Source organism: Mobula birostris, chromosome 16 (assembly GCF_030028105.1).
Source record: "Mobula birostris isolate sMobBir1 chromosome 16, sMobBir1.hap1, whole genome shotgun sequence".
Classification (NCBI taxonomy): domain Eukaryota; kingdom Metazoa; phylum Chordata; class Chondrichthyes; order Myliobatiformes; family Myliobatidae; genus Mobula; species Mobula birostris.
In genome coordinates, this window is record NC_092385.1 from 8149628 (window position 1) to 8164532 (window position 14905).

General features: G+C 43.3%; 1 protein-coding gene across 5 annotated transcripts in view; it reads left to right on the forward strand.

The window, feature by feature from the left end:
* The window catches only part of hmces (5-hydroxymethylcytosine binding, ES cell specific), an 80270-nt gene that overhangs the window by 49692 nt on the left and 15673 nt on the right, over window positions 1–14905 (forward strand). For all 5 annotated transcript variants that reach the window (XR_011889343.1, XM_072280271.1, XM_072280272.1 and 2 more), the window contains one exon: window positions 4613–4735. Coding sequence is in view for 4 of the 5 variants with exons in the window: in XM_072280271.1 (XP_072136372.1) it covers window positions 4613–4735 (123 nt within the window). In the remaining variant the exon portion in view is untranslated. The remainder of the gene's footprint in view (window positions 1–4612; window positions 4736–14905) is intronic.

The following is a 14905-nucleotide window of genomic DNA, read 5'->3' on the forward strand; positions in this document are numbered from 1 at the left end:
GTCGAAACACTTCCCCCGTCAACAGAGCATGCCCACAACTCTCTTAACGCTCACCGTACATCTTTGAAATGTGGGAGGAAACGGGAGCACTCAGAGAAAACCCACAGAGTCATGGGGAGAATGACACACTCCTTTCAGACAGTGAAGGGAATTGAGCCCTGATATTACACCTAGCACAGTAAAGCATTATGCTAACTACTACGCTACAGTATTGCCTCCTACAGAAAACTAGCCATTCACACCAACAGGTTATGACTCTCCTCAGCTCTCCTGAGCTTGTCAAGACTTCTCTATTCTTTCCTCGCTTGTGTTCCCTTAGGGTGTTAAAACTATTTGCCCTAAGAACAGTGAAAGGGGAGTTAACTGAATAAAGTTTTCATCATAGTCATTTCTAACCCTGCAGGACTGTGCAAAAGTCTTAGGCATGTTAGATTTTTTCAGATGCTATGGCCTCCTCTGACCCCTGATCTTAACTTCAAAGATTCAAAGTACATCTATTATGAAAGTATGTATGCAAGATTCAAGTACATTTATTGTCAATTTATTATAAATTATGCAACCTTGAAATTTGCTTGCTCATGTGTAGCCAAAAGCAAGAAGCCCAAAAAAAACCCAATTTAAAGGGGAAAAAAAGAACCTTGATATGCAAGAGAAAGAAAAAAAATACAAATCACTCAAACAATTGAAGCGAACAACAGCATTCCAAACCAAAATTGAGTTTTCAGAACTGAACCCCGGAGCAGCCCAGAGTAGGGCTTGCTTATCAGTTCATCATATTAGCAGGCACACAGCACAGCACAGCGTGTGGGGCAGTCTTCATAGCCACCATACCAAGGAGAAAGGAGTGGCCATTGTGGAGAACCATCGTGAAGGGCCAGGACTCTGGCGGGGTGGGGGGCGACAGACACCTTTCTCCAGGAGGGAGGGAGAGAGAGAGAGAGCACGACTGAGAGAGATTGGTTGCTCGCAGGTTGGCAGCACTGAGCACCCGCTTACTTCTGCTCTCATCCTTGTTGGTGCTTTATCTGATTCAATCTATCTTGATGTGATTGACGCGAAATGGAGACGATCATGGGCCCGTGCCCTATCTCCAGGCCATACACTTCTCTCAAAGCCTCACTGAACGCCCTCGGAGTCAGCAAAGCGCCGGATCACTCAATCGGCCTGAAAACGTGGATCACAGGCTTCGATAGTAGCAGAATCATATTTGAAATTGAAAGTGACAGCATCATGAACTGTCTGAAGGATGTCGCCTTTGGTCGTGTTGTGATTACCTGGAAAGATAGAAGCAAGCGAGATAGCCAAAGTCTACTGAAGAACTGTGGCAAGGTCTTAGATGCTTGAATTGAATTGACTTTATTACAACCTACCAGCCGATTTTATTATAAAATTGCACAACATCGTACCTAAGAGGATTAATGTCGTTTTAAACGCAAAGGGTGGCAACACCAAATATTGATTAGAATTTTTTTAACTATTTACCGCCCCTTATGGTAAACTTTTTGATATTTAGAAACTTTTCATTTCATTGTTTTTGAAAGCATCTTCGCATTACAGAATTTTCTTTACATGTACCCAAGACTTTTGCACAGTACACTTATCTTTCAGAATCTCTGACTTTTCCCCAAGGCTTTAAAGTGAATGAAGTACCTCTTAATAGTAGTCACTTTTGCAGAGTAAGCACCTGAGACTCTCGGGGATGTATGTAGTCATTTATTGAGATCGTGACTGATGTGTATCTCCCTTTGCTTATTTGCTTAATACCTGACAACACAGGAGCATAAGAATTAGCAAAAGGAGAAAATAATACTTATTTATTTATTTATTTCGAGATACACTGCAGAATAGGTCCTGCTGGCTCTTCAAGCCATGTTGTCCAGCAACCCCTGATTTAAACTAACCCTAGCCTAATCATAGTCATAGTCATACTTCATTGATCCTGGGGGAAATTGGTTTTCGTTACAGTTGCACCATAAATAATAAATAGTAATAGAACCATAAATAGTTAAATAGTAATATGTAAATTATGCCAGTAAATTATGAAGTAAGTCCTTTGTCTGGCCCTCCAAGGGAGGAGTTGTAAAGTTTGATGGCCACAGGCAGGAATGACTTCCTGTGACGCTCAGTGTTGCATCTCAGTGGAATGAGTCTCTGGCTGAATGTACTCCTGTGCCCACCCAGTACATTATGTAGTGGATGGGAGACATTGACCAAGATGGCATGCAACTTAGACAGCATCCTCTTTTCAGACACCACTGTGAGAGAGTCCAGTTCCATCCCCACAACATCACTGGCCTTACGAATGAGTTTGTTGATTCTGTTGGTGTCTGCTACCCTCAGCCTGCTGCTCCAGCACACAATAGCAAACATGATAGCACTGGCCACCACAGACTCGTAGAACATCCTCAGCATCGTCCGGCAGATGTTAAAGGACCCCAGTCTCCTCAGGAAATAGAGATGGCTCTGACCCTTCTTGTAGACAGCCTCAGTGTTCTTTGACCATTCCAGTTTATTGTCAATTCGTATCCCCAGGTATTTGTAATCCTCCACCATGTCCACACTGACCCAGCTCCTTAATCACAGGACAGTTTACAATAACTAATTAACCTACCAACTAGTATCGGGCCTGTATTCACTGGAATTTGGAAGAATGAGGAATGACGTAATTGAAACCTATTGAATATTGAAATGCCTTGATAAAGTGGATCTGGAGAGGATGTTTCCTATGGTGGAAGTGTCTAGGACCAGAGGACACAGCCTCAGAATAGAGAGGGGTTGTCCATTTAGAATGGAGATGAGAAGGAATTTCTTTAGCCCGAGACTGGAGAATCTGTGGAATTCCTTGCCACAGGCATCTGTTGAGGCCAAGTCTTTTCATATATTTAAGGCAGAGGTTGATAGATTCTTGACTGCTCAGGGCATGAAGGGATACGGGGAGAAGGCAGGAGATTGGGACTGAAAGGAAAAATGGTTCAGCCATGATAAAATAGTAGAGCAGATTCGATGGGCCAAATGGCCTAATTTTACTCCTACATTTTATGTTATTTGGACTGTGGGAGGAAACACACGCAGTCACGGGGAAAACATGCAAACTCCTTACAGACAGTGGCGGGAATTGAACCCAAGTTGCTGGTACTATAAAGTGTTTTGCTAACCACTACGCTACCATTCTGCCCCAATGTCCTCTGCACCTGCCCTGCTATTCAGTAAGGTTACATTCGACCTTTTATTTTATTTATTTAGACATACAGCGTGGTAACAGGCTCATGTGGCCCAACCAGTGTGTGCCTCCCAATTACACCAATGTGATCAATTAGCCTGCTAACCCGTACACCTTTGAAATGTGGGAAGAAACCAGAGCTTCCAGAGGAAACCCAGGCGGTCATGGAGGCTAACGTACAAACTGCTTACCGACAGCAGCAGGAAATGAACCCTGGTTGCAGGTGCCGTAGTAGCAATATGCTAACCATTACACTACCATGGTGCCCCGTACCTCTGTGGCACTTCCTTTTATTAAACCGCTTGTTATCCAAACATTTATTCACTTCTATGTTGAACGTACTGTATGGCCTGCACCATCAATTCACCCTCTGGTGAAGAACAGCCTTTTTCTTCTTGGTGCTGAATAACTAAGCCCTGCTTCTAGATTTTCCAGCCTTGTGAAACATCATCTGTCTTCTGTTATTATACCTCTGGCGTTTAGGGCAGCACTGAAGGTCCTCCATCTCTGGCAGTGTTCAGGGCTTCCTTCATCATGTCAGTGGCTTCCCCTTAGTTTGTCATGCAACTCTAGGGTGGAGACTCAGGAATAACGTCGCACCCTGATGTAGAAGGATTCTTCATTGCTGTTTCCAAAACAGTTTTGTTTCACCAGTCAGTTGTTAGCCCTGAACTGAACCTGGAGGACTGGTGGATCACTCTTCGTCTATCCTCTACCCTTTGACCTGTTTGGCATGAGTGACCCTGCCAAGAGGCAAAGCATAAAGCCCTGACTCCAGCCAACGTAGCTCTCCGGGTCATGGAGGCACGCAAGCCTCCAAACCATGACAAGGTTGTGGTCCTCTTGGAGGACTCACCCTGTCATGTCTCATTAAGTATTTTATGTTTCAATGAGATCACGTCTCATTCTTCTGAAGTCTAAAGAGTATAGGCCAATTGGCTTAATCTCATAGGACAGCCACACCACCCAGGAATGACCCGGTAAGCATTTGTAACATTCTCTCTATTACAGACATATCATTACCTACATAAAGGAAATTGACTTGACTATAGAGTTCAAAATCTATTGTACATGTCTCACATAATGGAAGTCAATAGCCTCCATTTAAAAATTAATAATTGATGCATTATGAGCTGTGGTTTGTGGGAATTCTGAAGTGCAGTCATGTTGGGTGTAGGAATTTTTCCCAATGACCCCTGATATGAAAAAATAATCCTGCTTTTATTAAAATGCAGTGGGGACTCTAAATGATGGTTGCGTAACATTAACGTACAGGTGATTTAGAAATCGTAATATTGGCATTAGGGAAAATCTCAGGAGAGTGTGACCCAATGTGAACAACTCGACACTCTTAACAAGAACCTGTAATCATCTTAATGTTGCTTTTGCCAGGAACCACTTCTGAAAGGCCAGCGCTGTGTAGTGTTGGCTGATGGATTCTTTGAGTGGCAGAAGCAACCAGGGGAGAAGCAGCCCTATTTCATCCACTTTCCACAGACCTGTGAAAAAGAAGAGGTGAGATAATAAAAGGTTGAATTTGCATTGTGCCTTTCCTGTCTTTTTTTAATGCCATGGACCAATAGCATTAAGAAAGAGGTCCATGGACTCCAGGTTGGGAACCCCCTGTTAGAGGGTCCATAACGTTTTTATCACAGTGGAAACAGGCCCTTCGGCCCAGCTGGTCTATGCTGACCAAGGTGCTTAGTTGGGCTGTACAATGGGAAACAGGCCTTTTGGCCGAACTCATCTATGCTGACCAAAGTGCCTATCTGGGCTGTCCCATTTGTTTGTGTTTTGTTCCTCAAAATCTTTTCTATCCACCTACCTGTCTAAACATCAAGGACTCTGCAATTTATGTTCTCAGTAATATTTATTTACTTTTTAAAAAATTATTTGCACAAATGGTCGTCTCTTGCATGCTGGTTGTTTGTCGATCTTTGTTATGTATGTTTTTTCATGAATTCTGTTGTATTTGAAGAGTAGACTATCTGTTGGATGGAAGTGACCAACAACTCTGATAGAGGCAGATGCCAAGTTTTTAAGCTCACCAGTGGGAGGTGGTGCTTTAGCACTGCTGGCCCACCACCTCGAGGGAGTCTTGATCATAAGCGGGCCGAAACTCCTGAAGACAGGTGGCAGATCAACTGATGATCCCACTGGTGATGGCACAGGACAGTTAACATCTTAGTCCATGTGTATTCTGTAACTCCAATAAATGTCTGTAAGAAAATGAATCTGAAGGTAGTTTATGGTAACAGATGCTTACTTGAATAATAAATTTACTTTAAATTTTGAAATATAGTAATTATATCTGGCTCTACCACTTCAGCTTGTTTCTTATACCCGACATGTTCTGTGTGGAAAAGCTTGCCCCCCATCACTTTAAACCTATGCTGGCTGAAGCTTTGTAAGGCATCGGTCAGACTGCAGTTAGAGTATTTGGAGCCGTTTTGCGCCCTTGTTTAAGAAAAACGTGCTGGCATAGTTCAGGGTCCAGAGGAGGAGGTTCACGAGAATGGTTCCAGGAATTGCAGGGTTAATGTATGAAGAGTGTTTCATGGCTCTGGAGTTGCACTTGCTGAAATTTAGAAGAATGAAGGGGGATCTCATTGAAACATCAAATATTGAAAAGCCTAGACAGTGTGGGTGTGGAAAGGATGTTCCTTACAGTGGGTAATTTTAGGACCTGAGGGCACAGACTCAGAATAGAAGGACATCCTTGTAGAACAGAGATGAGGAGGAATTTCTTTATCCAGTAGTTGGTGAACCTGTGGAATCTATTGCACAGATGACTGTGGAGGCTGACATTGGGTATATTTAAAGCAGAGGTGGGTATGTTCTTGACTGGTCAGGCTGTCAGAGTTTATGGGGAGAAGGTAAGGGAGTGGGATGATAAATCTTTGAGTTTTATAAATGACCTGGATGAGGAAGTGGAGGGACGGGTTAGTAAATTTGCTGATGACACAAAGGTTGGGGGTGTTGTGGATAGTGTGGAGGGCTGTCAGAGGTTATAACGGGACATTAATAGGATGCAAGACTGGGCTGAGAAGTGGCAGATGGAGTTCAACCCAGATAAGTGTGAGGTGGTTCATTTTGGTAGGTCAAATATGATGGCAGAATGTATTATTCATGGTAAGACTCTTGGCAGTGTGGAGGATCAGAGGGGTCTTGGGGTCCGAGTACATAGGACACTCAAAGCTGCTACACAGGTTGACTCGACTCTGTGGTTAAGAAGGCACACTGTGCATTGGCCTTCATCAATCGTGGGATTGAGTTCAAGAGCTGAGAGGTAATGTTGCAGCTATATAGGACCCTGGTCAGACCCCACTTGGAGTACTGTGCTCAATTCTCGTAGCCTCATTATATATAGGAGGGACGTGGAAAGCATAGAAAGGGTGCAGAGGAGATTTACAAGGATGTTGCCTGGATTGGGGAGCATGCCTTTTGAGAATAGGTTGAGTGAGCGTGGCCTTTTCTCCTTGGAGCGACAAAGGATGATAGGTGACTTGATAGTGGTGTACAGGATAATGAGAGGCATTGATCGTGTGGATAGTCAGAGGCTTTTCCCCGGGGCTGAAATGGCTAGCACGAGAGGGCATAGTTTTAAGGTGCTTGGAAGTAGGTACAGAGGAGATGTCAGGGGTAAGTTTTTTACTCAGAGAGTGGTGAGTGCATGGAATGGGCTCCCGGCGACGCTGGTGGAGGCGGAAAGAATGGGGTCTTTTAAGAGACTCCTGGATGGCTACGTGGAGCTTAGAAAAGTAGAGGGCTATGGGTAAAGCCTAGGTAGTTCTAAGGTAGGGACATGTTCGGCACAGCTTTGTTGGCCAAAGGGCCTGTATTGTGCTGTATGTTTTTCTATGTTTTCTAAATCAGCCATGATGGAATGGGAGAGCAGACTTGATGAGCCAAATGGTCTAATTGTGTTCCTATGTCTTGTGGGCTACTTTTACTCTCCCTAGTGTAGGTGAAAGGCTGTCTCTATACTCCTTATCTATACTTTTAACAAATTTATAAACCTTTTGAGTTCTCCTCGTGGCCCTATATGCTATAGGAAAAAATATCCGAGCCTTTCCAGGCTCTCCCAATAAGTGAGCCAGTCCTTGAAACTCCTTGAGAGTCTTTTAAGGAGCTAATCAGGAGAGTCAGAAGAGGAGGTTTGGTGTCTGTGTGGAATTTTGTATGCCCCTTGGCCAGGTCATTATAGTACATCTTCATGGGATCCAACATGGCAAGCTGGTTCTAAATTTAACTTAGTGGCATGAATCAAAGCGAGATATGGATAATATTCAGTGATCAGAGTTTGTTTGCAGTAGGAAGCCGCAACACCCAGAACCGAATTTCTTGTTAATTGCGGTTATAGCAGCAAATTAGGTTTAAATACAGATTGCGATCAACATTCTTGAGTTTTCCAAAACAGATCATTCTAATCTCACCCAAGCTGAGGGAAAGAAAGTCCACAAGCATTCACCTGATCTGTACCCCTCATAAGTTTTGTATACCTTACATATAATTTTATATACCCTGCATAATTTTGAAATGGAACCATTCTACATTTGGGGGTGAAATTTGTGAGGCTTGATTGTTTTAAAAATAAAAACACTTCTGAACTGTCAAAGCAAGCCATGTGTTCTAAATTTGAAGGGGAAGAGCATGATTTCTCTCATTATTTGTATATCTCTGTAAGATCACCCCTCGTTCTGCACTCAAAGGAATAAAATCCTAATCTATTCAACCCTCCTCTAGAACATGTCCACAAGCTCCAGCAACATCCTTGTTCATTTTCTCTGTACTCTTTCAAGCTGGTCAAAACTGCACACAATATTCCAAATTTTGCCTCACTAACCTGCTGTACAATCTCAACATAACTTTCCAACTCCTGCGCTCAATACTCTGATTTATGAAGGCCAGTGTGCCAAGTGTGCTCCCCTACCTACCTGTGGTACAACTTTCAGAGCATTGTGGATCTATATTCCCAAGACCCTTTCTTTGTTCTTCCACACTCCTCAGTGCCTACCATTCACTGTGTAAGTCTTAACCCTGCGTTCGCCCAAAATGCAACACCTTACACTTGCTTGCATCAGTTTTGGAAAACCTAAGGTTGATCACAATCTGTATTCAATCATTATTTGTTGCTATGGTCAGAATAAACAAAAATATTAATTCTGGGTGTTGCAACTTTCTATTTGCAAACAAACTTTAATCACGGGAAATCCACACTGCCTGACCTGCTGAGTTTCCTTGGCATTTTGTGTGCATTGAACAGCAAAACGAGCCCCCTTTATGCACACATGTGTGCGTGCACAACAGAAATCAGATTAATGAAGAGAGGGATATTGGGATTCAAGTTCCTTAAAAATGGTAACATTGGTAGGTTGGGTCGTGATATAGGACGATTTAAGTGTGGGATAGACTAGAAAGACAGGGTGTCGGGACTGGAGGCGAGGGTCGGGCGGATTCCGCTTGCTCTTCTACGACGTTTACTCCTCTCCCTGTGACACTGAGACTGTGAGAAAGCTCCGGCTGCTTTGTGCTTCGTATCTGTGAGCTTTGCGGTCGGTGATTTGCCTGGCTATATGATGAACTGAGACTGATGCCAAGGGCCTGCTCTGGCTGCTCTGCAATCTGGGTCTTTGGACTGAAATTGGCTTGTAATGCTTGCTTTTATTGTTTGCATGATTTGTGTTTCCTTCTCTGCTCGTTTGATGTTGGTCCCTTTTTTTAATTGGGCTCTTTTGGAATTCTTGCTTTTTGGCTGCCTGTAAGCATGTGAATCTCAAGGTTGCATAATTTATACATGCTTTGATAATAAGTGTACTTTGAATCCTTTGCTTGCCTTCATAGGTTAGGGCATAGAATTAAAAAAAACTAGTGTGTAGTGTTGCAACTTTACAAAACTTTCACACTGGGACTATTGCGCAATACTAGTCAAGTTCATAGTTATCAGGTAAACTAGCTTTAGCAGCAGTATCACAGTACAAACTGTGATGACAAACTTAACATAAACTTAACATCGCATGCACAGAATAACTCAGATGAACATAATGTCACAAGTGCAAGATCGAGAGAGAAGAAAAACAGAAAAATGTAGTCCTCCTGTTCTATTAGAATCTGATGTAATGTCGCGGGCATATGTTATGAAAATTGTATTTGTGACAGCAGTACAACGTTGGAGTTTTAACTACATAAAGTCTTCTTGACCTCAGCCTTAGCACCCTTTAGGTTTAAGACCATAAAATATAGGAGCAGAATTAGGCCATTTAGAGAGGCTAGGGTGTAGGTAATGAAGCTGGTATTTACAGTGTGGAGGGAGACCAGCACAGGCACTGATCCCAGTATTTATGCCGACCTCCCTGCTCATTGTGACGGAAGCAGATTGGTGCCAAAATTAGTAGTTGAATCGATGAGCACCAAACAAAGGTCTCAAAATCGGGTGGAATTGATCCTCATTTGGCCTCCTCTGATCCTTTTATAAATTGTTTAATTTTGCTGAGTGTGTTCCCCACAATCAGCTGCGTTTACCTGAATCGGTCATTTTCCTTGATTAGATTGACTCAGTTTCGATGGTGATTGTTCGCATATCAGCATCTTTCCTGGAGGATAATCAGGAGGAGAGAGAGAGCTGTGATTAGCTCAGTCTGTTTAATTAGTTGGGGGGGGGGGGGGGAGGAGAGAGAGGACGTTTGAAAACAGTGACCAGATAGAGTTGCCACAATTACCTGCCCATTTATCTGGTTTGGATAGACAACACTGGCAGTTTATTGTTTAAAGTGATAGCCTGCTTCCCTGTGGTCTAATCCATTGTGGCGATTTTTTTTTTAAATTAGAAGGTACCAATTATAATACACAGGCAAACACGAGGAAATCTGCAGATGCTGGAAATTCAAGCAACGCACACAAAAATTGCTGGTGAACGCAGCAGGTCAGGCGAGCCGAGACCCAAAACAAGGGAAGAAGGGTCTGGGCCCGAAACATCGACTGTACCTCTTCCTATAGATGCTGCCTGGCCTGCTGCATTCACCCGCAATTTTTATGTGTAATACACAGGCGCTACTTTTTAAAATGCATCAGTGCTTTGAAAAATGTATCCCTTGGCTAGGAGCAAGAGAAATCAACAATTGTTTCTGCTCCATTTTTGGATATGCAGTAACCCCTCTTCACGTGATATTGATCGGAATGTAAGTACTTTGAGGGATAAAATGTTCCTGACTGCACGCTGTAAGTGTCCTGTGGGTTTATACGGTGAGGTTAAAGTGATGGGAAGATGGAGCTGATATTGATGGTGTAGACAGCAGGGAGCCCCACACCAGACCTCAACCCTGTGTAGAAACAAAGCTATTTCTGTCCATTTATATTAATTACCTCAGTCAAAGAGATCAAATGGATGTGTTGTATGAGTAATGGCCCAACTCTGCCTCTGATGCCAAAATGTCTACACTTGTGATTGTGTAAGTGGAAGGGAAGTATTGCTGTATTCAGGCCAGAGCTTCCAAGAAGTCTGGACCAACACCTAGTGCTACACTTGAGGGAGTTGGTCTTTCAAACTCAGTGTCAGCCTGATTAGCTACTTGTGCCCTCAAGTGCTCATAAACTACCTATTGGCTTTGTGTGTAGGAAAAGTGAGGGAATTAATCCCCATGCATTTATTTATGGCTGGCGGGATAGAGATGTGTCTGTACAAGGAGGTGTAAGGTGCAACACCTGCTTAGCCCCACCTCCCCACAACTCGATTAGGGTCAGGTGAAGCCATGGCAGGAGGTGGTGGATGGTCGTACGAGCAGTTGGTGCATATCACAAGTCCTGGTTATGCGACCACTGACACCAGGCAGACAATCTCGAAAGAATATTGATAATGGCTGGGGTCACCCATCTTGTAAAGACACTGCCCAGAAGAAGGCAATGGTAAAATGCTTCTGTAGGGAAAAAAAATGCCAGAAGTAATCATGGTAATGATAAGGCCATGATCGCTCATGTCATACGACACGACACGTAATAATGATGATGGTGCTTTAATTTCCTGTATGTCAATGAATGTTATTAAATCAGATTGTTCAATCATACATTGGTGTGATGATTAGTGTAGAAGGTTATAATGGGATAGGGAAATTTGGCTGTGTGAATTCAGAATTGGCTTGCCCATAGAAGGCAGAGGGTAGTACTAGATGGAGCATACTGTGCCTGGAGATCAGTATCCAGTGGTGTTCCACAGAGATCTGTTCTGGGACCTCTGGTCTTTTTGATTTTTAAAAATGACTTGGATGAGGAAGTGGGAGAGTGGGTTAGTAAGCTTGCAGATGTCACGAAGTTTGGTGGAGTTGTGGAGAGTGTAGAAGGTTGCTGTAGGTTACAACAGGACATTGACAGGATGCAGAGCTGGGCTGAGAAATGGCAGATGGAGTTCAACCTGGAGAAATATGAAGTGATCCACTTGGGAAGGTTGAATTTGAAAGCAGAATACAGGGTTAACGTCATGATTCTTAGCAGTGGAGGAATAGAGAAAACTTGGGGTCCACGTCCATAAGTCTCTTCGTTTTGCTGCATAAGTTGATAAGGTGGTTAAGAAGGCATATGGTATGCTGGCCTTCATTAGCCAGGAGACTGTAAGGTAATGTTGCAGCTGTATAAAACCCTGGTTAAACTACACTTGGAGTATTGTGATCAGTTCTTGTCATCTCATAGGAGAGACGTGAAAAGGCTTTAGATTTACCAGGATGCTGCCTGGATTAGAGAGCATGTTTTAGGTTGAATGAGCTAGGGCTTTCCTCTTTGAAGAGGAGAAGGATAAAAGGTAACTAGACAGAGGTGTACAAGATGATAAGGGGCACAGACTGTGTAGACAGTCGCAGTTTTTCCCTGTGTGGAAGTGGCTGATACAATGGACATGACTTTAAGATGATTGGATGAATGTCTGAGGAGGATGTCAGAGGTAGGATTTTTTACAGAGTGTGGTAGGTGCATGTAGTGTACTGCCACAATAGTCGTGGAGGCAGATACATGAGGAGCATTTAAATGTATCTTCTTGATATTACTTGTGTAAGGGGGTTTCGTCTTTTATGTTGCTGCGTAGGCTAATTAAAATGGCTTCTTTGTTATTTTATACTTGGGAATGCTTTGTTATGTTAAATGCTGAGAAAGTTCTTGCGCTAGCAGCTTGTTTTAGGTTAGACTGAGATAACATAGAAACATAGAAAATAGGTGCAGGAGTAGGCCATTCGGCCCTTCGAGCCTGCACCGCCATTTATTATGATCATGGCTGATCATCCAACTCAGAACCCCGCCCAAGCCTTCCCTCCATACCCCCTGATCCCTGTAACCACAAGGGCCATATCTAACTCCCTCTTAAATATAGCCAATGAACTGGCCTCAACTGTTTCCTGTGGCAGAGAATTCCACAGATTCACCACTCTCTGTGTGAAGAAGTTTTTCCTAATCTCGGTCCTAAAAGGCTTCCCCTCTATCCTCAAACTGTGGCCCCTCGTTCTGGACTTCCTCAACATCGGGAACAATCTTCCTGCATCTAGCCTGTCCAATCCCTTTAGGATCTTATACGTTTCAATCAGATCCCCCCTCAATCTTCTAAATTCCAACGAGTACAAGCCCAGTTCATCCAGTCTTTCTTCATATGAAAGTCCTGCCATCCCAGGAATCAATCTGGTGAACCTTCTTTGTACTCCCTCTATGGCAAGGATGTCTTTCCTCAGATTAGGGGACCAAAACTGCACACAATACTCCAGGTGCGGTCTCACCAAGGCCTTGTACAACTGCAGTAGTACCTCCCTGCTCCTGTACTCGAATCCTCTCGCTATAAATGCCAGCATACCATTCGCCTTTTTCACCGCCTGCTGTACCTGCATGCCCACTTTCAATGACTGGTGTATAATGACACCCAGGTCTCGTTGCACCTCCCCTTTTCCTAATCGGCCACCATTCAGATAATAATCTGTTTTCCTATTTTTGCCACCAAAGTGGATAACTTCACACTTATCCACATTAAATTGCATCTGCCATGAACTTGCCCACTCACCCAACCTATCCAAGTCACCCTGCATCCTCTTAGCATCCTCCTCACAGCTAACACTGCCACCCAGCTTCGTGTCATCCGCAAACTTGGAGATGCTGCATTTAATTCCCTCATCCAAGTCATTAATATATATTGTAAACAACTGGGGTCCCAGCACTGAGCCTTGCGGTACTCCACTAGTCACTGCCTGCCATTCTGAAAAGGTCCCGTTTATTCCCATTCTTTGCTTCCTGTCTGCTAACCAATTCTCCACCCACACCAATACCTTACCCCCAATACCGTGTGCTTTAAGTTTGCACACTAATCTCCTGTGTGGGACCTTGTCAAAAGCCTTTTGAAAATCCAAATATACCACATCCACTGGTTCTTCCCTATCCACTCTACTAGTTACATCCTCAAAAAATTCTATGAGATTCGTCAGACATGATTTTCCTTTCACAGATCCATGCTGACTTTGTCCGATCATTTCACCGCTTTCCAAATGTGCTGTTATCACATCCTTGATAACTGACTCCAGCAGTTTCCCCACCACCGGTGTTAGGCTAACCGGTCTATAATTCCCCGGATTCTCTCTCCCTCCTTTTTTAAAAAGTGGAGTTACATTAGCCACTCTCCAATCCTCAGGAACTAGTCCAGAATCTAACGAGTTTTGAAAAATTATCACTAATGCATCCACTATTTCTTTGGCTACTTCCTTAAGCACTCTAGGATGCAGACCATCTGGCCCTGGGGATTTATCTGCCTTCAATCCCTTCAATTTACCTAACACCACATCCCTACTAACATGTATTTCGCTCAGTTCCTCCATCTCACTGGACCCTCTGTCCCCTACTATTTCTGGAAGATTATTTATGTCCTCCTTAGTGAAGACAGAACCAAAGTAATTATTCAATTGGTCTGCCATGTCCTTGCTCCCCATAATCAATTCACCTGTTTCTGTCTGCAGGGGACCTACATTTGTCTTTACCAGTCTTTTCTTTTTTACATATCTATAAAAGCTTTTACAGTCAGTTTTTATGTTCCCTGCCAGTTTTCTCTCATAATCTTTTTTTCCCCTTCCTAATTAAGCCCTTTGTCCTCCTCTGCTGAACTCTGAATTTCTCCCAGTCCTCAGGTGAGCCACTTTCTCTGGCTAATTTGTATGCTTCTTCTTTGGAATTGATACTATCCCTAATTTCTCTTGTCAGCTATGGGTGCACTACCTTCCTTGATTTATTCTTTTGCCAAACTGGGATGAACAATTGTTGTAGTTCATCCATGCAACCTTTAAATGCTTGCCATTGCATATCCACCGTCAATCCTTTAAGTGTCATTTGCCAGTCTACCTTAGCTAATTCACGTCTCATACCTTCAAAGTTACCCCTCTTTAAGTTCAGAACCTTTGTTTCTGAATTAACTATGTCACTCTCCATCTTAATGAAGAATTCCACCATATTATGGTCACTCTTACCCAAGGGGCCTCTCACGACAAGATTGCTAATTAACCCTTCCTCATTGCTCAAAACCCAGTCCAGAATAGCCTGCTCTCTAGTTGGTTCCTCGACATGTTGGTTCAAAAAACCATCCCACATACATTCCAAGAAATCCTCTTCCTCAGCACCTTTACCAATTTGGTTCACCCAATCTACATGTAGATTGAAGTCACCCATTATAACTGCTGTTCC